Source organism: Trachypithecus francoisi, unplaced genomic scaffold (assembly GCF_009764315.1).
Source record: "Trachypithecus francoisi isolate TF-2019V2 unplaced genomic scaffold, Tfra_2.0 Lachesis_group14, whole genome shotgun sequence".
In the NCBI taxonomy this organism is placed as follows: Eukaryota; Metazoa; Chordata; class Mammalia; order Primates; family Cercopithecidae; genus Trachypithecus; species Trachypithecus francoisi.
In genome coordinates this window covers 51,534,063-51,558,149 of record NW_022681459.1, presented here as the reverse complement: position 1 = coordinate 51,558,149, position 24,087 = coordinate 51,534,063, and the positions used below count along the sequence as shown (strand labels likewise).

The 24,087-nt window shown below is 56.4% G+C and overlaps 2 protein-coding genes across 6 annotated transcripts; one reads left to right on the top strand and one right to left on the bottom strand.

The window, feature by feature from the left end:
• The first annotated feature begins 1,011 nt into the window (after positions 1 to 1,011).
• On the top strand, positions 1,012 to 4,659 carry MIOX (myo-inositol oxygenase). Of its 5 annotated transcripts, none has more exons than XM_033233426.1 (10): positions 1,012 to 1,109; positions 1,578 to 1,658; positions 1,861 to 1,941; positions 2,084 to 2,246; positions 2,472 to 2,539; positions 2,996 to 3,105; positions 3,184 to 3,251; positions 3,325 to 3,374; positions 3,457 to 3,569; positions 3,767 to 4,070. In XM_033233426.1, exons 1-10 carry the CDS (start codon positions 1,095 to 1,097, stop codon positions 3,873 to 3,875), a joined length of 858 nt encoding a protein of 285 aa, XP_033089317.1. In that variant the 5' UTR covers positions 1,012 to 1,094; the 3' UTR covers positions 3,876 to 4,070. The 5 variants fall into 5 exon arrangements, with proteins under 5 accessions (XP_033089317.1, XP_033089320.1, XP_033089318.1 ...); XM_033233427.1 differs by having other exon boundaries at positions 1,021 to 1,109; positions 3,457 to 3,555; positions 3,767 to 4,659; XM_033233428.1 differs by having other exon boundaries at positions 1,021 to 1,109; positions 3,507 to 3,555.
• Positions 4,660 to 19,452: 14,793 nt separating this feature from the next.
• LMF2 (lipase maturation factor 2) lies at positions 19,453 to 23,957 on the bottom strand. Its single transcript, XM_033233414.1, has 14 exons — positions 23,714 to 23,957; positions 22,909 to 23,162; positions 22,777 to 22,805; positions 22,433 to 22,650; positions 22,183 to 22,361; positions 21,807 to 21,948; positions 21,521 to 21,655; positions 21,347 to 21,452; positions 21,175 to 21,271; positions 20,920 to 21,102; positions 20,680 to 20,848; positions 20,489 to 20,600; positions 20,276 to 20,372; positions 19,453 to 20,180 (listed from the first exon to the last, which is right to left on the bottom strand). Exons 1-14 carry the CDS (start codon positions 23,805 to 23,807, stop codon positions 19,872 to 19,874), a joined length of 2,124 nt encoding a protein of 707 aa, XP_033089305.1. The 5' UTR covers positions 23,808 to 23,957; the 3' UTR covers positions 19,453 to 19,871.
• Between the last annotated feature and the right edge of the window lie 130 nt (positions 23,958 to 24,087).

Sequence of the window (24,087 nt, the reverse complement as noted above, 5' to 3'; positions counted from 1 at the left end):
AGTCAGGTCAGCTCCCCACAGCCCTCGCCTGACCCTTGAAGCCCAGACCTGTGGTCTGTACAGCCCTAGGTATGGCCCCAGCTGACTGCTGTTCCCAGACTCTTCCCTGGCCACGCTCCAAGATGCCAGCTCTGCTGCGGGCACTTTGTTCTCCCAGTGTCCTCCGTGCCTGCAGGGCCCAGGCATGGGAGGTTGCATTGGCAGCCCGGGTGCTGGCGATTCCATTTCTGCTCCCCGCTCTCCGTGAGGCCCTCTCCCAGAGCCTGACACATTCTGTGGCCGACCTCTAGGCAGGTGCTCCTGAGTCCTTTCCTCAGCGAGGCCTGACCTCATCCCATCCTCTCTGGGCCCACTGACCCCGGTGTTAGCAAGAATCCTGGTAAATCAGTTTATGGAGAATTACCCACCCTCCATATCTGATCCAGTTCCTCATCTCCCACCCGTGATCTCGTCACCCTGCCGGCCTCCTGCAAGACCCCCGTTGAGCCGCTCTGGCCAGAATCCCCTACCCTCAAAGGCTCCCCTAGCAACTTCCCATGCGCTGACCCCTCCAACGTCACCAATCTCCAGCTGTCGTTGAATTCCGAGGTGAGCTCCTCTCACCACGCTCTCGAATAAAGCTTTTCTCACTATTTTAACAAGTCCTCAGAATCATCTTTTCTTAACTAGCCCCTGCCCCACCTAGAATCATGAGGGGCCTGGGGCAACTTTTCACCTCCTGAGATCCAGTGGGGCAGCCGGGGAAGGGGTGGCACAGAGGGGGTGTGTGCTTGAGGGTGGGGTCTTGGGTCTGCCCCTACTTGTGGGACCCCACAGAGGGGTCTAAAGCCAGGGTCAAGTGGGAGGCTGGGCCCACAGACAACCCTAAGCAGGTCAGCGGCTCAGGACAGGAGGGAGGCTGAGTCAGGGCAAGAGGATGTGGGACTGCTGGGGGCTGCTCGTGTGCTGACACATTAACACCCTGAGGCCAGGAGGAGGGTGGATGGTCACTCATTACCACAGTCACTTATGTAACCTGGGGTGTATATAGGAGCCCGGCTGAGGACACACTCACCAGCCTGCACTTTCCCACCTGAGCGCCGCTTCCTCTCAGGATGAAGGTGACGGTGGTGAGTACCCAGACCCCATGCAGAGGCCCCGCTGACTGCTCTCCTGGTGGCCAGCTGCTCCTGCCCTCTTCTAGCTGGTGCTGGCCAGCCCTGCTTCTCTGTCCAGCTGGGGAAGAGCCAGTGGCTGCCGACCCCCAGGCTCCCTGTGGACTCAGTCTCCTCCCAAGGCTGCTTCCACCCCTCAAGGGTGGCCATGGGTGCTGCTCAGGCGGTGTCCCCTGCACCCTGGAAGCAGACGTCTGCTGACATTCACTTTGCAGATAAGGACCTGGGAGTGAGAGCTCCTGGGACTTGCTAAGGCCAGGGCAGGGGCCAGGATGATGGTGCAGGAGAGGCTGTGCCCTCTCGTGTCCCCCACCAGCTCTCGAGCAGAGGCAGGCTTGGCGTCTGCAGCCACGCTGGGAATGTCTGTGCTTCCTCGTGGAGCTGACATGATGGTGAAATAGGTTCAATCCTCTACCTACCCAGGGCCCAGACCCTTCCCTGGTCTACCGACCTGATGTGGACCCAGAGGTGGCCAAAGACAAGGCCAGCTTCCGGAACTACACGGTGAGTGCCTTGATGTCCCACCCCCCGACCCCCCATCCACACCTTCGGGAGCAGCACCTGCCCTTCACACAGCTCCAGGAGGTGCCCTGTGGGAACCCTCACCCCCATCACACCCTGTGGGGCTGCCTGGGAGAGGGGAGGCACGGGGCCTTGTGTGCAGGGTGGGGGTAGTGCCAGCCTCCACTGACCCTCCGGCCTGCAGTCAGGTCCCCTCCTGGACCGTGTCTTCACCACCTACAAGCTCATGCACACGCACCAGACAGTGGACTTCGTCAGGAGCAAGGTAGGTGTTTCCTGCCACCCCATGCAAACGCAGAGGACCCTTGCCCTCAACCCCATGAGCCCACCAGGCACCGAGAGGATGGAGAGGACTGAGAGGTGGGCCTGCTGACCCTGGGTCACGCTGCCTTCTCCTTCCCCACCAGCATGCCCAGTTTGGGGGCTTCTCTTACAAGAAAATGACAGTCATGGAGGCTGTGGACCTGCTGGATGGGCTGCTGGATGAGTCGGACCCAGATGTAGATTTCCCCAACTCCTTCCATGCCTTCCAGACGGCGGAGGGCATCCGGAAGGCCCACCCAGACAAGGGTGAGCCCCAGCTCTGCTGCAGGGGGGCAGGTGCTGCCTCCAAAGGGCAGAATGCAGCGGCCTATAGGGTGGAAGGGGGCAGTGGTGGGCCCAGGCCTCCTCCAGCAGCCCTGCCTGCGTTGGGGAGCAGGCCCTGGGCCCCCCAGGCTCTCAGCCCCGCAAGCCTGCTCATCCTCTGCCTTGGCCCCTGCAGTCCCCAACCTACCCTGTCCATCCCCCTCCCAGACTGGTTCCACCTAGTTGGGCTCCTGCACGACCTGGGGAAGGTCCTGGCCCTGTTTGGGGAGCCCCAGGTAAGGGCCGGTGGTTGTGGGTGAGGAGGTCTGCATGTTGAGGTAAGGTGGGGGCAGAGTGGCTTCAGTGCTTGGCCTGGGATACTACCTGCGGGGCAGTCCAGTGTACCCCCCACACCCCCCCCACGGCCCCCCGACGGCTGCCTGTCCCCTCTGGTGGCCTCGGTGCTCGGCCTGGGGGACCGGCCAGTGCACCCCCCACGGCCACCCCATGGCTGCCTGTCCCTCTGGTGGCCTCAGTGCTTGGCCTGGGATACTACCTGGGGGGCAGGCCAGTGTACCACCCACGGCCCCTCCATGGCCACCCCACACCTCCCCGCCGTGGCACCCCCATGACTGCCTGTCCCTCTGGTGGCCTCGGTGCTTGGCCTGGGATACTACCTGGGGGGCAGGCCAGTGTACCCCCACAGCCCCCCACACCCCCATGGTCCCCCACAACTGCCTGTCCCTCTGCAGTGGGCGGTCGTCGGAGACACCTTCCCTGTCGGATGCCGTCCCCAGGCTTCCGTGGTTTTCCGCGACTCCACCTTCCAGGACAACCCTGACCTCCAGGATCCTCGATACAGGTGCTTCCCGCTGCCCAGGGCTGGGCTCCCCTCCCTGGGCGGCTCCTGAGCCCCCCTCACCCTGGTATCTCACTGCAGCACAGAACTCGGCATGTATCGGCCCCACTGCGGGCTCGACAGGGTCCTCATGTCCTGGGGCCATGATGGTGAGGCCAGAGTGGGGCAGTGGGGGACGGTGGGGCAGAGGTGGTGCCTGGTGGTGACATCCTCTCCCCACAGAGTACATGTACCAGGTGATGAAGTTTAACAAGTTCTCACTGCCCCCGGAGGTAGGTGGGGGGAGGGGCAGCCTGGCCCCGGCCACCATGTCCCGCAGCCCTGAGACAGCTGCTGGGTATGGCTTGCCCACAGGCTTTCTATATGATCCGGTTCCACTCCTTCTACCCCTGGCACACGGGCAGCGACTACCAGCAGCTGTGCAGCCAGCAGGACCTGGCCATGCTGCCCTGGGTACAGGAGTTCAAGTATGGCCCTCCCTGCCGAGGGGGCTTGTGGGAGTGAAGTGGCGGGGGTGGGACCTGGGGTCCCCCCCGAGGGGGCTTGTGGGAGTGAAGCGGCGGGGGTGGGACCTGGGGTCCCCCCGAGGGGGCTTGTGGGAGTGAAGCGGCGGGGGTGGGAACTGGGGGTTCTTCACGGGGCTCACCGCCCCTCCCTGCTGCAGCAAGTTCGACCTCTACACCAAGTGCCCGGACCTGCCGGACGTGGACAAGCTGCGGCCCTACTACCAGAGGCTCATTGACAAGTACTGCCCTGGCATCCTGAGCTGGTGACCCTCCTGCCACTCAAGCTGCTGCTGGACCCAGGCCTGGCCCTCCACCTGCCTGGAGAGGTCTGGCCCTGGGCAGACAGCTGCCATCCGGGTTCACCTTGGTGAGGGACCTCACTCACCCCCTTAGGGTCGCCACCCCTCGTGGCAACATGTGCCTGGCGGCAATAAAGACCTAGAAGAACATTGTGCTTCTGAAGTCTCACTGGGTGTTACTGCAGCACGGGTGGCCCAGGCCGAGTGACCCTGCCAGCAGGGTGGAGGCCAACTCCCAGGCTCCTAGATGTGTGTGTCTCACCGCACTGGTCGTGGTGAACATCCGCTCATACTCCCAGCTCCCGTGTCAGAGCCTGGAGGACAAGTCACCCAGCTCACCCCCACACGCTCAGAACAGTCACCAAGTCCTCTGGGCTCCGTCCCCTTAAAAAATAGCCCAATAGCTAAAATAATGCATTCATAGAAAACAACAACAACAAAAAAATGCAGGCCGGGCACAGCGGCTCACACCTATAATCCCAGCATTTTGGGAGGCCGAGGTGGGTGGATCACCTGAGGTCAGGGGTTCAAGACCAGCCTGGTCAACATGGCAAAACCCGGTCTCTACTAAAAATATAAAAATTAGCCAGGCGTGGTGGCGGGCACCTGTAATCCCAGCTATTCAGGAGGTTGAGGCAGGAGAATTGCTTGAACCCGGGAGATGGAGGTTGCCGTGAGCCAAGATTGCGCCACTGCACTCCAGCCTGGGTACCAAGAGTGAAATTCCATCTCAAAAAGAATAAATAAAATAATAAAATAAAATAAAACAAGTGCACAGTTTAAATGCTATAAAGCAAACACCTGTGGCCACCACCCCTGAACCAACCCTCCAGGACCCTCCGCGTGCCCTGGGTGCGGCTCCCGTGCAGAGCAGCCCCTCTGCAGCTCTGGAACCACCGTCCCTCCTCTCTACATGGTTTTGTCACCCAGGCATGCAGCCCTTGTTGCCAACCAGTGGCCTCCCCTCCATCTTCTCCGAAATTCATCTCTGAAGAAAGTAAATTGTCCCAGGGAATTCATCTTTGTGGAGATTCTGTACCTGTTTTTTTTTTTTTGAGACTGAGTCTCGCTCTGTCGCCCAGGCTGGAGAGTGCAGTGGCGCAATCTCGGCTCACTGCAAGCTCTGCCTCCCGGGTTCACGCCATTCTCCTGCCTCAGCCTCCGGAGTAGCTGGGACTACAGGCGCCCGCCACCTCGCCCGGCTAGTTTTTTTGCATTTTTAGTAGAGACGGGGTTTCACCGTGTTAGCCAGGATGGTCTCGATCTCCTGACCTCGTGATCCGCCCGCCTCGGCCTCCCAGAGTGCCGGGATTACAGGCTCGAGCCACCGCCCCGGCCGATTCTGTACCTGTTAACATTTTCCTCTGAATTTCTGCCAATCGGTGCCCGGATTTAGAGGCTTCCCCCAGATTCCGTTTGGTTGGTTGGGGGCACGAGTGCTTTCAGGAGTGGTGTTTCCTGAGGAAGAGGCGTGCGGGGCCTGTCCTCAATGTTGTCAGACGGCAGCTGTGGGTGTTCAAGCTCATCCGGATCCTCCACTCCCCGGGTATGGAACAGCCGGGTCGCTTTCTGTCCTCCGCCGCGTAGGAAACGCTTCCGGTCTCTCCTGGGCCGCCGTAGGGAACGCTTCAGGAAGCGGAAGTTGCCTCCCACGTGCTCTTTGGCTCCACGGTGGTCCTGTTTGTATAGAAAGGTAGATCCATGTTTCAGTCCTTCTCTTAATTATTGTTATTTTTTTTGAGACAGTTTCACTCTGTCGCCCAGGCTGGAGTGCAGTGGTGCGATCTCAGCTCACTGCAACCTCCGCCTCCCAGGTTCAGGCGATTCTCCTGCCTCAGCCTCCCGAGTAGCTGGGATTACAGATGCGCGCCACTACACCTGGCTAATTTTTTGTACTTTTAGTAGAACCGAGGTTGGCCAGGCGTGGTGGCTCACACCTGTAATCCCAGCACTTTGGGAGGCCGAGGCGGGTAGATCATGAGGTCAGGAGATCGAGACCATCCTGGCTAACACGGTGAAACCCCGTCTCTACTAAAAACACAAAAAATTAGCCGGGCAGGGCACGGTAGCGCAAGCCTGTAATCCCAGCACTTTGGGAGGCCGAGACGGGCGGATCACAAGGTCAGGAGATCGAGACCATCCTGGCTAACACGGTGAAACCCCGTCTCTACTAAAAATACAAACACTAGCCGGGCGAGGTGGCGGGCGCCTGTAGTCCCAGCTACTCGGGAGGCTGAGGCAGGAGAATGGCGTAAACCGGGAGGCGGAGCTTGCAGTGAGCTGAGATCTGGCCACTGCACTCCAGTCCGGGCGACAGAGCAAGACTCCGCCTCAAAAAAAAAAAAAAAAAAATTAGCCGGGCGTGGTGGCCGGTGCCTGTAGTCCCAGCTTCTCCGAGACTGAGGCAGGAGAATGGCGTGAACCCGGGAGGTGGAGCTTGCAGTGAGCCGAAACTGCGCCACTGCACTCCAGCCTGGGCGACAGAGTGAGACTCCGTCTCAAAAAAAAAAAAAGAAAGAAAGAAAGAAAGAAACGAGGTTTCATCATGTTAGCCAGGCTGATCTCAAACTCCTGACCTCAGGTGATCCACCTGCCTTGGCTTCCCAGAGTGCTGGGTTTACAGGCAGGAGCCACTGTGCCTGACCCCCTTAATTTTTTTTTTTTTTTGGAGACAGGGTCTCACTTTGTCACCCAGGGCTGAAATATGGTGGCACGATCTCGGCTCCACCTCCTGGGTTCAAGCGATTCTCCTGCCTCAGCCTCCCGAGTAGTGGGGATTACGGGCACCTGCCAACACACCTGGCTAATTTGTTGTTTTTAGCAGAGATGGGGTTTCACCATGTTGGCCAGGCTGGTCTCTAATTCCTGACCCCAAGTGATCTGCCCAGGCCTCCCAAAGTGCTAGGATTACAAGCATGAGCCACCGTGCCCGGCCTCCTCCCTTAATTTACCAGCGTGCCTCAGAGCTGGTTCCCTGGCGTCCTTCGGGGCGGTCAGCTTCTGTTTGTAGGAAGAACATCAGATCTCACCGTGTTTAACGGCTGTGTTCCTCGAGGGATCCTCCCTAGGGCTCAGTTGTTCCATCCTTGGTGGGGACGGGTGAGGGTCTTCCAGGCTAACTCCCAGCTCCTTCCGACATGACGGCCACACTCTGTGATGTGCAACTTGCCATCTGGAGTAACGAGATCCCCAGACTGTTCCCTATGGCTGTCATAACAAGTTACTACAAATTGAGTGGCTTAAAACAACAGAAATTCCACCAAAAAATGTTAAAACTAGTTAATAGATTCTGTAAAGTTGCAGCATACAAAATCAACATACAAAAATCAGTAGTGTTTCGGCCGGGCGCGGTGGCTCAAACCTGTAATCCCAGCACTTTGGGAGGCTGAGACGGGCGGATCACGAGGTCAGGAGATCGAGACCATCCTGGCTAACACGGTGAAACCCCGTCTCTACTAAAAAAAAACACAAAAATCTAACCGGCCGAGGTGGCGGGCTACTCCGGAGTCCCAGCTACTCCGGAGGCTGAGGCAGGAGAATGGCGTAAACCCGGGAGGCGGAGCTTGCAGTGAGCTGAGATCCGGCTACTGCACTCCAGCCCGGGCGACAGAGCGAGACTCCGTCTCAAAAAAAAAAAAAAAAAAAATCAGTAGTGTTTCTATACACTAACAACAATCCGAAAAATCAAGAAAACAATCACAGTTACAACAGCTACAAAAACTTCAAACATTTAGAAATAAATTTAACCGGCCAGGTGCAGTGACTCACACCTGTAATCCCAGCACTTTGGGAGGCTGAGGTGGGCGGGTCACCCTATCCCACCAAGGAAAACAATGACAGTGTTTCCTGTAAATGATAAAGTTGAACTCTCGAGCAAACATCGGGATTTAGGGAAACCTGTGTCCACCACTGTGAACTTTGAAGCTGACAGTTTTTGGTTTTGTTTTTTTGTTTTTGTTTTTTGAGATGGAGTCTCACTCTGTCGCCAGGCTGGAGTGCAGTGGCACGATCTCAGCTCACTGCAACCTCCACCTCCCAGGTTCAAGAGATTCTCCTGCCTCAGCCTCCCGAGTAGCTGGGACTACAGGCACGTGACACCATGCCCAGCTAATTTTTGTATTTTTAGTAGAAACGGGGTTTCTTCATGTTGGCCAGGCTAGTCTCGAACTCCTGACCTCAGGTGATCCACCGTTATAGGCGTGAGCCACCATACCTGGCATAACACTTAAAAATTTTGGCCGGGCATGGTGGCTCACGCCTGTAATCCCAGCACTTTGGGAGGCCGAGGCGGGTGGATCACGAGCTCAGGAGTTTGAGACCAGCCTGGCCAACATGATGAAACCCCGTCTCTACTAAAAATACAAAAATTAGCCGGGTGTGGTGGCGGGTGCCTGTAATCACAGCCACTTGGGAGGCTGAGGCAGAAGAACTGCTTGAACCCAGGAGGTGGAGGTTGCAATGAGCTGAGATCACGACACTGCATTCCAGCCTGGGTGACAGAGTGAAACGCTGTCTCAAAAAAAAAAAAAAAAAAGACAAAAAACAGTGTGGCACTGGCTTAAAGACAGACACAGAGACCAATGGGGTTAAATAGAGAGCCCAGAAATAAACCCTTCAATATATGGTCAAATGGTTTTCTTTTTTTTTTTTTTTTTTGAGACGGAGTCTTGCTCTGTCGCCCAGGCTGGAGTGCAGTGGCCGGATCTCAGCTCACTGCAAGCTCGCCTCCCGGGTTCCCGCCATTCTCCTGCCTCAGCCTCCCAAGTAGCTGGGACTACAGGCGCCCGCCACCTCGCCCGGCTAGTTTTTTGTATTTTTAGTAGAGACGGGATTTCACTGTGTTCGCCAGGATGGTCTCGATCTCCTGACCTTGTGATCCGCCCGTCTCGGCCTCCCAAAGTGCTGGGATTACAGGCTTGAGCCACCGCGCCCGGCCTTGGTCAAATGGTTTTCAACAAGGGTGCCAGAATCATTGAATGGTAGACAGAATGATCTTTTCAACAAATGAGGCCAGAAGCAGTGGCTCACGCCTGTAATCCCAGCACTTTGGCAGGGCAAGGCGGGCAGATCACCTGAAGTCAGGAGTTTAAGACCAGCCTGGCCAACATGGTGAAATCCTGTCTTGACTGAAAATACAAAATTTAGCTGGGCATGGCGGTGCATGCCTGTAACTCCAGCTACTGGGGAGGCTGAGGCAGGAGAGTCATCTGAGCCCAGGAGGCAGAGGCTGCAGTGAGCCAAGATCTCGCCACTGCACTCAAGTTTGGACAACAGAGCCTGAGTCCATCTCAAAAAACAAGCAAACAAACACAAATGGTTCTGGACAAACAGAATAGTCACATGCAGAAAAATGAAGTTGGGCCAGGTACGGCGGCTCACGCCTGTAATCCCAGCACTTTGGGAGGCCGAGGCAGGTGGATCACCTGAGGTCAGGAGTTTGAGACCATCCTGGCTAACACGGTGAAACCCTGTCTCTACTAAAAATACAAAAACTAGCTGGGCATGGTGGCGGGCACCTGTAATCCCAGCTCCTCCTGAGGCTGAGGCAGGAGAATCGCTTGAACCCGGGAGGCGGAGGTTGCAGTGAGCTGAGATCGCGCCACTGCACTCCAGCCTGGGCGACAGAATGAGACTCTGTCTCAAAAAAAAAAAAAAAGAAAAAGAGAAAAATGAAGTTGGACCCTTACCTTACATCATATACAAAAATTAAATCAAAACGGATCAATCAACTAAACTTTTTTTGCTTTGAGACAGGGTCTTGTTCTGTCACCCAGGCTGGAGTGAAGTGGTGTGATCACAGCTGACTGCAACCTCGACCTCCTAGGCTCAAGTAATCCTCCCACCTTGGCCTCCAAGGTAGTAGCGGGGACTAGAGGCGCACATCACCACACTTGGCTAATTTTTATTTTTCGTAGAGACAGGGTTTCTCCATGTTACCCAGGCTAGTGTCAAACTACTGGGCTATAGTGATCCTCCCATCTGGGCTTCCCAAAGTACTGGAATAACAGACGTGAACCACAGCGCCCTGCTGACCCAAACTTAAGAGCTAAAATGGTTGGGCGCGATGACTCACACCCGTAATCCCAGCACTCTGGGAGGCCAAGGTGGACGGATCATGAGATCAGAAATTCGAGACCATCCTGGCTAACATGGTGAAACACCGTCTCTGCTAAAAATACAAAAATTAGCCGGGCATGGTGGCACTTGCCTGTAATCCCAGCTACTCAGGAGGCTGAGGCAGGAGAATCACTTGAATCTGGTAGATGGAGCTTGCAGTGAGCTGAGATTGCACCACCACCTTCCAGCCTGGGCGACTGAGTGAGGCTCCGTCTCAAAAAAAAAAAAAAAGGAGCTAAAACTATAACCTTCAGAAGAAAACAGAGGACAAGCTCCTTGATATTGCATTAGGCAATAATTCCTTGGATATGATACTAAAAGCACAGACAACAAAAGAAAACAGGTAAGTTGGCCGGGTGCGGTGGCTCAGGCCTGTAATCCCAGCGCTTTGGGAGGCCAAGGCCAGTGGATCACGAGGTCAGAAGTTCGAGACCATCCTGGCTAACACTGTGAAACCCCGTCTCTACTAAAAATACAAAAATTTGCCGGCGTGGTGGTGCATGTTTGTAGTCCCAGCTACTCAGGAGGCTGAGGTAAGAGAATTGCTTAAATCAGGGAAGTGGAGGTTGCAGTGAGCCGAGATCACACCACTGTACTCCAGCCTGGCAACAGAGTGAGACTCCATCTCAAAAAAAAAAAAAAAGAAAATAGATACGTTTATTTTTCTAATTTTTCTTTTTTTTTTTTTTTTTTCTGAGACGGAGTCTTGCTCTGTCGCCCAGGCTGGAGTGCAGTGGCCGGATCTCAGCTCACTGCAAGCTCCGCCTCCCAGGTTCACGCCATTCTCCTGCCTCAGCCTCCCGAGTAGCTGGGACTACAGGCACCCGCCACCTCGCCCGGCTAGCTTTTTTGTATTTTTTTAGTAGAGACGGGGTTTCACCGTGTTAGCCAGGATGGTCTTGATCTCCTGACCTTGTGATCCTCCTGTCTCAGCCTCCCAAAGTGCTGGGATTACAGGCTTGAGCCACCGCACCCAGCCCTTTTTTTTTTTTTTTTTTTTTTTTTTCTTTTTAAGAGAGAGTTTCGCTCTTGTTGCCCAGGCTGGAGTGCAATGACGCAATCTTGGCTCACTGCAACCTCCGCCTCCTGCGTTCAAGTGATTCTCCTGCCTCACTCTCCCAAGTTGCTGGGATTACAGGCACCTGCCACCATGCCCAGCTAATTTTTTTGTATTTTTAGTAGAGACAGGGTTTCACCTGTTGATCAGGCTGGTCCTGAACTCCTGACCTCAGGTGATCCGCCCACCTCGGCCTCCCAAAGGGTTGGAATTACAAGCGTGAGCCAACACGCTCGGCTCTAATTTTTCAAAATAACTTTGTTAAGAAACAGGATGGGCCAGGTGCGGTGGCTCACGCCTGTAATCCCAGCACTTTGGGAGGCCGAGGCGGGTGGATCACCAAATCAGATCGAGACCATCCTGGCTAACACAGTGAAACCCCATCTCTACTAAAAAAAATTAGCTGGGGGTGGTGGCGGGTGCCTGTAGTCCCAGCTACTTGGGAGGCTGAGGCAGGAAAATGGTGTGAACCCGGGAGGCGGAGCTTGCAGTGAGCCAAGATCACGCCACTGTACACTGCAGCCTGGGCGACACAGCGAGACTCCGTCTCAAAAAAAAAAAAAAAGAGAGGAGGCTGGGTGAGGTGGCTCATGCCTGTAATCCCAGCACTTTGAGAGGCCGAGGCAGCAGGATCGCTTGAGGTCAGGAATTCGAAACCAGGCTGGCCAACATGTTGAAACCCTGTCTCTACTAAAAATACAAAAATGAGCCGGTGTGGTGGCATGCTTCTGTAATCCCAGCTACTCGGGAGGCTGAGGCAGGAGAATCACTTGAACCTGGGAGGCAGAGTTTACAGTGAGCAGAGATCGTGCCAGTGCACTCCTGCCTGGGCAATAGAGGGAGACTAAGTCTCAAAAAACAAAACAAAACAAAACAAAAAAACGGCCGATTGCGCTGGCTCACGCTTGTAATCCCAGCGCTTTAGGAGGTCAAAGCCGGTGGATCATGAGGTCAGGAGATAGAGACCATCCTGGTTAACACGGTGAAACCCTGTCTCTATTAAAAATACAAAAAACTAGCCGGGCGTGGTGGCGGTACCTGTAGTCCCAGCTACTCAGGAGGCTGAGACAGGAGAATGGTGTGAACCCGGGAGGCGGAGCTTTCAGTGAGCCAAGATCGTGCCACTGCACTCCAGCCTGGGCGACAGAACAAGACACTGTCTCAAACAAACAAACAAAAAACAAAGAAGATACATAATTCATAACCAAAGGAATGGAAGAGTTTACAGCATGTTTGCTATACCCCATGGCAGCTTAAGAGAAATGGGCTGGGCTGGTACCCCTGACAAGGCAACAGCGCCATGGTTCCTCATTTTCAATCCAGTCTCTCTTGGCCACTAAGCCAACTAGTTCCAGCTTTTTCTGGAGACAAGTCAGGTTGCCCTCCCAAACCTTCCCTCTTCATACAGGAGCCCTCTTCTACACGACCTCTGAGATTTCTCGCCCAGTACCTCAGCGAGGGCTTGTCTGATGCTGCTGTACTTTGTCTACCCCCCCAATCACAGGAGTCCGTAGTTCCTCGAAAATCTATTTTTGCTCCAGTCCCAATCCATTTAATAAACTGTATACAAAATCCAGGTATGGAATCTCATGTTGCTACCTTTGGTCAAGTTACCTATTTTCCCAAACCTGCATCTAAGCTTGATCTTTCTCCTGCTAAAAACATCTTCGGCCTGGTGTGGTGGCTCATGCCTGTAATCTCAGCACTTTGGGAGGTCAAGGTGGGCGGATCACCTGAGGTCAGGAGTTCAAAACCAGCCTGACCAACATGAAGAAACCCCATCTCTACTAAAAATACAAAATTAGCCGGGTGTGGTGGCACATGCCTGTAATCCCAGCTACTCAGGAGGCTGAGGCAGGAGGATCACCTGAACCCGGGAGGTGGAGGTTGCGGTGAGCCAAGATCATTGCGCCATTGCACTCCAGCCTGAGCAACAAGAGTGAAACTCCGTCTCAAAAACAAACAAAATACAAAAATTAGCTGGGCATGGTGGTGCATGCCTGTAGTCCCAGCTACTCAGGAGGCTGAGGCAGGAGAATTGCTTGAACCCGGGAGGCGGAGGTTGTAATGAGCCGAGATCATGCCACTGCACTCCAGCCTGGTGACAGAGCGAGATGCCATCTCAGAAAAAAAAAAAAAAAAATCTTCCTGGGCCAGGTGCGGTGGCTCACACCTGTAATCCCAGCACTGTGGGAGGCCGAGGTGAGGGGATCACGTGAGGTCAGGAGTTAGAGAACAGCCTGGCCAGGCCGGGCGCGGTGGCTCAAGCCTGTAATCCCAGCACTTTGGGAGGCCGAGACGGGCGGATCACGAGGTCAGGAGATCGAGACCATCCTGGCTAACACGGTGAAACCCCGTCTCTACTAAAAATACAAAAACTAGCGGGTGAGGTGGCGGGCGCCTGTAGTCCCAGCTACTCGGAGGCTGAGGCAGGAGAATGGCATAAACCCGGGAGGCAGAGCTTGCAGTGAGCTGAGATCCGGCCACTGCACTCCAGCCTGGGCGACAGAGCGAGACTCCGTCTCAAAAAAAAAAAAAAAAAAAAACAGCCTGGCCAACATGGGGAACCCCGTCTTTACTAATAAATAATAAATAATAAATAAACAAAGTAGCTGGGTGTGGTGGCATGGCCTGTAATCCCAGCTACTTCAGAGGCTGAGGCAGGAGGATCAGTTGAACCCAGGAGACAGGTTGCAGTGAGCTGAGATCACACCACTGCGCTGTAACCTGGGCGACAGAACAAGACTCCGTCTCAAAAAAAAAAAAAATTTCTGGGTATTTGGGTGTTCTCTCTGCCAGCTCACTGCCCAGCTTGTCCATGACCTTCTCCTCAATACAGAAGTCTGCACCTCTGTCCAGTCTCCCACTTAATTCACAGGACAGCTCTAGATCTCTGCTTACCTGCCAGAGACAGTCAGACAGACACTTGGACTGTGGCACCCATCTGTCCAACCTTGCCCAGCTCAGATCACCAACCTCATCGATTTCCTTGCAAAACTTTTGACTTCTGCCTTGGACTTTGGCCCCTTAAAATTTTATCTCTAGGCCGGGCGCGGTGGCTCAAGCCTGTAATCCCAGCACTTTGGGAGGCCGAGGCGGGCGGATCACGAGGTCAGGAGATCGAGACCATCTTGGCTAACATGGTGAAACCCCGTCTCTACTAAAAATACAAAAAATTAGCTGGGCGTGGTGGCGGGCGCCTATAGTCCCAGCTACTCGGAGGCTGAGGCGGGAGAATGGCATGAACCCGGGAGGCGAAGCTTGCAGTGAGCCGAGATCGCGCCACTGCACTCCAGCCTGGGCAACACAGCCAGACTCCGTCTCAAAAAAAAAAAAAAAAATTTATCTCTGCAGATTTAGAATATGACATTGCTTTGTAGATACCATAATAAGGTTACAGTAAAGGGACAGCTATTCCCTCCCAAATTATATTTTCTCTAGATTGGGCCACTCTTGCCATTTTTAACATTTATTTATTTATTATTATTATTTTGAGACAGAATCTCACTCTGTCACCCGGGCTGGAGTGCAGTGGTGTGATCTCAGCTCACTGCAAGCTCCGCCTCCCAGGTTCAAGCGATTCTCCTGCCTCAGCCTCCTGAGTAGCTGGGATTACAGGTGTGCGCCACCATGCCCCGCTAATTGTTGTATTTTTAGTAGAGACGGGGTTTCACCATGTTGGCCAGGCTGGTCTCAAACTCCTGACCACCCGCCTCAGCCTTCCAAAGTCCTGGGATTACAGGCGTGAGCCACTGTGCCCAGCCTCATTTCTGGTCTGTGTTCCTGCTTTTCCTGCTGGGCGTGCTACATGGCTAGAATCATCTCACCAGCCAGGGCCTCTGCCTGTGGTTTCCGTGCAGCTCTGGAGAGCTGCTCTTCCCGTCCAAAGGTGTGCGATCCCCTACAGTCCACAGTTCCCAGTTCTCCCCTCCACATGCCTGGAAGCAGGACACCCCAATCTCATCTCTTTAAGAAACCAGGTCTTGCTGTTGCCACCCTGGGGTGCAGTGGTGCAATTAGAGCTCATTGCAGCCTTGAACTCCTGGCTCAAGTGATCCTCCTGCCTCAGACTCCTGAGTAGCTGGGACTACAGGTTCAGGCCACCACATCTGGCTACATTTTAAATTTTTTTTGTAGAGAGAAGCTCCTGCTATGTTACCCAGGTGGTCTTGAACTCCTGGCCTCAAGTGATCCTTCTGTGGCTTCCCAAAGTGCTAGGATTACAGGAGTGACCGCTGTGCCCGGTCGTCTCACCTTCTTTTGACATGGAGCCCCAGCCTTGGGAGGCAGATGCTGAACCGTGTCCACAGTGCCCCCTTCTGGAAATTCTCCACAAGCCAAGGTTTTGGGCTGGGGCTATGGCATTTCAGGTGGGAGGTCTCTGCGAAGAGCTGTACCTGTCTTCCTCCCTTCCTAGAGATTAATTCACTTCCAGACACATATTGAGCAGCTACTATGAGCTATTACAGTGATGGCTCTGCAGACAGAGCTGCAGTGAAGACAGACGCCAACCCCACCCTCACGCAGCCAATCCTATGCTAGTTGGTTCTGTAGAACCACCACTGGGTTTCCAGTGGGTCTGAGTTCTCTGGTGAACTCAGACTTCCCCTGTCTTCTGGGCACTCCACAACAATCCAATCACCTGGGGGGGCCCTGACCTCTGCAAACCTCCGTAGGGTGGTTCCTTGGTTGGCCGCCCTCCGATGGCCCTGCCTCCCTGCCGAGCCCTGGCCACCTGGGATCCTCCTCCCTGGCTCCTGCCTCCTCTCTCAGAGGACAATCTCGTTTGTTCTAACACATTCATTCTCAAGTCCAGTAGCTACTCTTGAATATCGCTTATAGAGGTGTGTTTCCTTGAAGTAAATATTCAAGCATATATGTTATGTAATGGGTAATAACTAAAGTAGAAATGTGCATATATCCATCAGCACAAAATAACTAAAAAAACCCTATCTCCAAACTCACTGACTATTGACAAATTCTGGACCTACTTCCCCTTGGTAACCAAACAGAACTTTCTCTTGTGGGTATCATTATGTGATCAAAAGTCCAGATCCTCTTATTTATTTTTATTTTCTCTTGAGACGGAGTCTTGCTCTGTTGCCTGGAGTGCAGTGGCACGATCTTGGCTCACTGCAAACTCCACCTCCCAGGTTCAAGCGATTCTCCTGCCTCAGCATCCCGAGTAGCTGGGATTACGGGTACACACCACCATGCCTGGCTCATTTTTTTGTACTTTTAGTGGAGACAGTGTCTTGCCATGTTGGCCAGGCTGGTCTTGAACTCCTGACCTCAGGTGGTTTGCCTGCCTTGGCCTCCCAAAGTGCTGGGATTACAGGAGTGAGCCACCGCGCCTGGCCCAGATTCTCTTTTTAAAATTACGATTGTATCACATAACTATTTTTTCTCAATAGTTGTTATACACGAAGGCAATAGCTCATTCTCCTAATCTACCCCCTACTTAGCTATCACCTCATAAACAGTTTCCAGCTAATGACTGTAATATACAGAGCAGCCACAAATGTCTCTATGCAAATATTTTTTTTCTTTTTTAGACGGAGTTTCACTCTTGTTGCCCAGGCTGGAGTGCAATGGCACGATGTCAGCTCACTGCAACCTCTGCCTCCCAGGTTCAAGCAATTCTCCTGCCTCAGCCTCCCGAGTAGCTGGGATTACAGGCGCCTGTCACCACGCCCAGCTAATTTTTATATTTTTAGTAGAGATGGGGTTTCACTGTGTTAGCCAGGATGGTCTTGAAAGTGCTCCGATTACAGGCGTGAGCCACTGCGCCCAGCCTAAGATTTTATTTTTGACAAATGCAAGTGGTTTTATTTATTTATTTATTTTGCACTTTACTAGTGCCAGCCTGTGTGTGTTTCCTCCTGGTGCGCAGCCTATGTGGTTCTTTGACCCAATAGTGTCTTAGTCACTGCATCTGTTAGAGATTCAGCTTCTCATCAAATCAGTTCTACAGAGGCTGGGCGCGGTGGCTCACACCTGTAATACCAGCACTTTGGGAGGATCAGGCGGGTGGATCACTTGAGGTCAGGAGTTCAAGACCAGCCTGGCCAACATGGTGAAACCCCATTTCTACTAAAAATACAAAAATTAGCCAGATGTGGTAGTGCACATCTGTAATCCCACACAAAAACTTGCACACCCAATGTTCACAGCAGCACTACTCACCCAAGAAAGGTGGAAGCCATCCAAGCATCCATCGATACCTGAATGAATAAGAACAGGGAGAATGTGGTCCCTCCGTACACTGGACTGACTCACTCCTAAGGGAACACGGCGCTGGTATGTGCTATGATGTGGATGTGCCTTGAAAACATCGTGCTGACTGAAAGCAGCCAGACACAAAAGGTCCCACGTTACACAAAATGTCCAGAATAGGTAAATCCACAAAGAAAAAAGGTAGATGAATAGTTGCTTAGGGCTTGGTGGGGACGGGTCAGAGGGCAACAGCTGAAGGGTTCAGGGTTTCTTCCGGAGGAGATGAAAGGTTCTAAAATGGCCTCTGGGCCAGGCGCCATGGCTCAGGCCTATAATCCCAGCACTTTGGGAGGCCAAAGTGGGCGGATCTCCTGAGGTCAGGAGTTGGAGACCAGCCTGGCCAACATGGTGAAAACCCATCTCTACTAAACTACAAAAATTAGCCGGGTGTGGTGGTGCACGCCTGTAATCACAGCTACTTGCGAGGCTGAGGCAGGAGAATCGCTTGAACCCAGGAGGTGGAGGTTGCAGTGAGCTGAGATTGTGCCACAGCACTCCAGCCTGGGCGACAGTGAGACTCTTGTCTCTAAATAAATAAATAAATAAAATGAATTCTGGTGATGGATGTGCAACTCTGTGAATATACTAAAAGCCACTGAGTTGTGCACTTGAAATGGGTGAACGGTATAGCGTGTGACTTACCAAGAAAGCTGTTACAGAAAACAAAAACACAGAAGACATTCATAAAGTGAGCTTAAAAGCTTAGGAACATCAGGTCGGATGCATGCCAGTGAGCCGAGATCGTGTCACTGCACTCCAGCCTGGGTGACAGAGCGAGACTCTGTCTCAAAAAAAAAAAAAAAAAGCTTAGGAACATCAGCCTGGGCAACATGGGGAGGGGAGTGTGGGTGGTGGTGGGAGCCTGAGGCAGGATCATTTGAGCTCAGGAGTCTGAGACTGCAGTGAGCCACAACTGCACCACTGGGCTCCAGCCTGGGCAACAGAGTGAGAGAGACCCTGTCCAGAAAACAAAGAAGCCGAGGAACAGGTTTTTGAGTTTTAAACAGATTACCTTTTTTTTTTTGAGATGGAGTCTCACTCTGTTGTCTAGGCTGAAGTGCAGTGGCACGATCTCGGCTCCCTGCAACCTCCACTTCCCAGGTTCAAGCGATTCTCCTGCTTCAGCCTGTGAAGTAGCTGGCATTGCAGGCACCCGCCACCACGCCCGGCTAATTTTTGTATTTTTAGTAGAGATCGGGTTTCACCATGTTGGCCAGGCTGGTCTCTATCTCTGACCTCAGGTGATCTACCCCCCCCTCGGCCTCTCAAAGTGTTGGGATTACACGCATGAGCCACCGCGCACAGCCTATTACTAAGCCAAAGCTGACTTCTTGATTGTTTATTCCATGTATAGGAGCCCCTGAAGGCATCTCAAGAGTTCACGCAACCGGCTGTGTTTGAGCACGGAGCTCTGTCTGGGTGGGCCAGATGGAGGTCAGCGATGTGAGGGAGCTGGATATACTGGGAGCTGCCCAGGGGTCTGGCAGGAGAGCAGGAGGTGGGGGCTGTACCAAGGACGGGCCAGAGGCAGAGGAAGCTGTGCTGTGAATTTCCAGGGTGGACGGTGACCTCCAATTGATAACCTGACCCCAAACATAAACCTGGACGGTGCCCTGACTGCTGTCTCTGCTGCTGTCTTCTTCCTAGGATCGAGGTTGGCGGCGTCAGATGCACCTTCCCTCCTCCGTCCCAACTCAGGGCCTCCAGCTCCCCTCCCCCTGGCTTCACTCTGCAGAGGAGCCTGTGAACTCGCCCACCTCATCTCTCCTTCACCCCCTGCCTACTCCGGCCCTTCCATCCTTTCCTGAGGCCAGGAAGTGTGAGCAGAGGGAAGGGAGGGACCAGCTCCACCACCAGCCTTGGAGTGTGGAGCTGACAGGTCCACTGGGCTGTGCCAGGCCTGAGGCTCCTTTGTGGTCAGGCAGTGGACAATGCCAAGCCAGGCTTCCTTACAGAGAATGCCAAGGATGGGGCAGGAGGGTGCCTGGGAGGCCACGCCGTGGCGGAGCCTGACGGTGCTCTGGGGGCCCACTGCCCCGAGTAGGGGAGACACTCCCATCCCCAGGCCGCCCGGGAAAGGAGCACCAGGCACACAGCCAAGCACAAAAGACGCCTTTATTGGTGCCCAGATCTGAAGGGCAGGACGAGCTGGTGTGAAGAGGACGCGGAGGATGACGGTGCTTCCCCTCTTCCCCTCCGGCATGGGGCCCGGGGTGGGGTTCCAGACTCAGACCCCCACAGCCCAGGGCAGGAGAAGGGTCTTGAGCTGGGTTGTGTTTCTCTCCTGGGCCAATCACAGAGGCAACAGTGGGAGTCCTGGGGAGGGGCGTGGCTGGCGTGGGGGTGGGGCCTGGAGCCCTCAATGCAGCACCCTGCAAACCCCAGGGGCAGCCCCACAACCTGTGCCGGACCTGCAGGGTCAGCTAAGGCACAGTGGCTGGGTCCTGTCCTGCCGGAGGCCAGAGCAGTCCCAGGGACCCAGCCCTCTCAGGATGTGCGGCCGGGAAAACACAGCTACTTCTTTCGCCGGGCGGTCCGTGAACTACTGGTACAGGGGTTGGGGGCTGGGGTGACCTGTTCGGAGGCAGCTCCAGAGTCTTTATGGGGGGCTGGCCTGCGTTTCTCCCCGCTGGCTGGTGCCAGGGGGGAGGACCGGAGAGACCAGGGCGCTAGCAGGGCCTGCACAACTCGGACAGCCCCTATGGCCACGAGGAGCCCCCAGAGCAGGGCGGGGGCCTCTAGAGGAGACAGCTGAGTGCGAGTCCAGTGGAGGGCCTGGGCCAGAGTGCTGTTGGCACTGCGGGCCCGGGCTGGGCTCTTGTCCTGTGGGAGGGAGGTTGGGGAAGTGCTTACTGGGTTCACCCCAGGAGGCTAGGGCACCCCTGCCACCTCCCCTAGCCTGGCTGATACCCCCTAACCTGTAGCCCAAACTGCCTGAGCAGTGTTTCCAGCGTCGGGTCTCCCAGGGACACGGGTGGGAAGAACTCCTCCACCCACTGGCGCCGCCACCACTGGCTGCAGCGGGACCTGATGTTCAGAGCCTGGCGGCACCTCGGGCTCCACACCCCACCCGGTGCCCGGCCTTACCCCTGCTCCCCGGGCTCCACACCCCACCCGGTGCCCGGCCTTACCCCTGCTCCCCAGGCTGGGAGAACCAGTACTTGTAGCGCTGGGCTCGGACGTAGGTGGGCGGCTGCTTGTGGAAGGGATACCTGGCCACTTGACTCTGGATGAGGCGGATCACTGCAGCGAGAGGGGTCAGTGTGGCTCCCCACCCTCTCGTCTCCCTCTCCACCCTGCCCTTCCCCACCCCGCTTCGCACCTGGCTCCTTGCCCTGCAGCAGGCGCAAGACCAGGCTTGTGAACCACGGGCTGTGCGTGTGTGGGCCCAGGGCTGCAAACCACATTTGCCAGTCCAGACGTGGTTGGTGGGGCACCACAACTGGGGGAGGCCGGCTCAGGTTCCCAGGCTTGTACATGAACTCGATCTCCTGCCAGGCAGGCTGAGGTCAGCTGGGCCAGCTGACCTGGGCCCCACCCTGCCCGCTCTGGGAGGGCTCACCGTCCAGTGGTGGCCATCGTAGCTGCCCTCCAGCACCACCTCAGGCCGCCCACCAAGCCCGGTCATGCGGCGGAAGAGGCCGTAGGAGTTGGCCAGCTGCAGGTGCTCCACGGCGCCAAACAGGCGGTGGGCCCCAGTCCAGAGGCGCCCGTGGGTCCCGGGCTCCACGTAGGAGTACGGCACCTGGAGGCGGGTGGGCGGTTCTCAGGGCTGTCCTGCCCCCGGCCTGCCCCCCAGCCCTGCAGTGCTACCCACCAGGCTGATCAAGAACAAGGCCACGGTCGCAGTGCTCACAAGGGACAGTTTGACTGCAGCACTGAACTTCCGTAGCCAGCCCCGCACCTGGGTCCACCTGTGGGTAGGGACCCAAGGTCGTCATGGCGGCCCTGCACACCTGTGCCCCCTCCCCGCTTCCTGAGCCATGTACCTCCAGAGGGCACTCAGCAGCTCCCAGGCCAGGGAGGCCACACCCAGCCACACGGTGGGCAGCGTCAGTGTCTTTAGCCACTGAGAGAACTGGTGGAAGGTGAAAGCTGGTGGAGAAGGAGGGTGTGAGGACTGGTCCGCCCCTGCCCTCTGGCCCCCCCAAGTTGGCACTCACTGGTTCTGGAGTGGATGGTGCACTGCTGCCAGTCAACCTCCAGGCCAAAGTAGTGCACAGTGCCGTAGGCCAGAAACCCGTAGACGGCTAGTTCCAGCAGCAGCGACAGTGTGGCCAGCAGGGCCTTGGGCCAGGCTGTGGGGCAGGACAGTCATGGGTCAGCAGAGGGTTCCTAGCCAGGGGGCTGGGTGCAGTTAGAGTGGGAGTCCTGTGGGGGTGCTGGAGGGGAGAACCCCCGGGAGGGCAGGGGGCTGGTGACAGCGAGCCCAGGATGAGTGACACGCACAGGTGGCCATCTTCTTGCGGCTGCCATGGCCAGGCTCAGCAGCCAGGTGCTGGTCGTCCAGCAGCGCAGTGGTGAGCACCAGCGTCATCAGATTGAAGAAGTTGTAGTTGCCAGTGATGATAATCAGGACCTGCAGCAGCACCTGGGGGCGGCTCACTCTCAGTGCTCCTGGAGACGGACGCCCGGCCCTGTGGCGCAGCCCTACCTAGCAGGCACCCACCTCCATCCTGCGGGGCGCATCCCTCTGCTACGAGGCCTTCCCAACAGCGGTTGCCACCTGTCCCCGGGAGCCACCCTGTCCCCAATAGGGCACGCTGAGCAGCGCTGAAGGCCGAGCCCCGTCTGCCTCTCTCTGACAGCTGCGGCCCTCACCCACCTGCGAGTAGAAGGCAGCCAAGCGCAGGCGTCGAATGGGGGCGAAGAACAGGGGCGGCACGACGATCTCGATGAGGAAGGTGGCCACCACGCTGAGCTTGTGCAGCCAGACAGGCAGGTGGTGTGCGAACCAGGCGGCGGGCGTGGGCAGGCACTGGGTCTCGTAGTGGTAGGTGAGGGCTGCAGGGGAGAGCAGGAGTCAGGGCTGGCAGAGCCCCCAGACCACCCCAGGTCCAGGCAGGGCCCCTCACCAGTGAGCCCCCACCACGCGGGGCAGCGGCTGGTCAGCTTGACCACGCCTGAGGCGAACATGAGGCGGAACAGCAGCCATCGCACCAGCCAGAAGGGGAGATCTTCATGGGGCAGGGCCCCTGCCCGCCCGCCCTGGGGGGCCTGCTTGCGGTGGGAGGCTGGCCTCAGCGGGGCCACCAGCACGGCCAGGAAGCCAGTCTCTAGCAGCAGGGAGTCCCTATGGGGAGAGCAAATAGCACCAAGAGCTCCTCCCAACACAGCTGCTCCCCTGGGAGGGTCCCAGGAGAGGCCCTACCCCACCCCCACCCAGCCTCCCACAGCCCCAGGCCCAGCAGTCACTCACCACTGGAAATAAAGGAACACCTGGCCCACCTGCAGAGAGAGGGGCTGTCAGGGAGCGAGTGTGTCTGGGGACTTAGGTAAGGCAGAGGCAGGAGTAGGGGTGGACTGAGCTGGTCACAGGCGTTCCACTTGCCTGGCAGGCCGAAAGGTAGGCAGCCCAAAGCAGCAGGTAGACGACGGGGTGACGCAGTGGGCTCAGCAGCAGGGCCCCCAGGGCCAGTAGTGTGCCCAGCAGGCTCAGCAGCTCCAGGCCCTGGGCCGTATCCAGCCCCAGTCTCGGCGCTTCCCACAGCAGCGTCGGGGTCTCCCACAGCTGCTGCCAGCGGCCCTTGCCCTGCGGCCGCAGCGTCTTCCTTGCGGGTAGGATGCCCTCAGGGCCATACAGGCCTGTGGGAGGGCACGTCAGGGCCAGGCCCTGGACAACCCTTGCAGACTAGACTACCTCTGAGTCAGGGCCTGCAGACCCTCCAACCTAGGTTAGAGCATGCGGATACCTCCATTCCTAGATCAGAGTCCGCAGTCCCTCCAGAGCCCGTCCCCCAGGTCAGGACCTGTCAAAACCCCGTCCCAGGGCTAGAGGCATGCTCAACTAGCGGGGTCAGGGCCTCCACCCAGCAGAGCCCACTGCCCTCTTCCAGGTCTCAGCCGGATCTCCTACCTGGCCCACCAGGTCTGGGAGGAAGCCTCTCTCCCACCTCTCTGAGTTCTGTCCCCTACCCCAGCTCAGACTCCAGAGCCTTACAGCAAACGGATCACCGCACAGATTCCTACCCCCACAGAGGCCTGCAGGACACGAACCTCCGCCCCCTACCCCCTCCGGCCACGCCAAGGCCTGGCCCTCACTCCCAACCCCAGCCTGCGTGAGTGCCGGGCACAGAGAAAAGAGAACATAGGGTCCCGCGCCGAGGCTGGGGGTGTCCCACCCTGGGTGCCTTCACCTGGGATCTGCGTGTAGAGGGAAGCGAAGGCGAACATGAAGACAGCCGCCACGCCCTGGAGGAAGAGCCGCCGCGGGAGCCGGGAGCCCGCCATGTCCGCTACGCGGCCCGCTAGAGCAGGGTCCGCCCTCCCCGCCCGCCCGCCCGCGGCAGCTCCAGGCCCCGCCCGGCCCCGCCCCGCCCCGCCCGTGTCAGCCCCCCAAGCCCCGCCTCCTCGGTCCGCCCGCCGCGGCAGCTCCAGGCCCCGCCCTACCTTGCCGGCGGCAGCCCGAGGCCCCGCCTCCTCACTGCTCCGCCCTCCCAACCCGCGGCAGCCGCAGGCCCCGCCCCGTTCCGCCCCACCCACGGCGGGCCCAAAAGACCGCCCGTCCAAA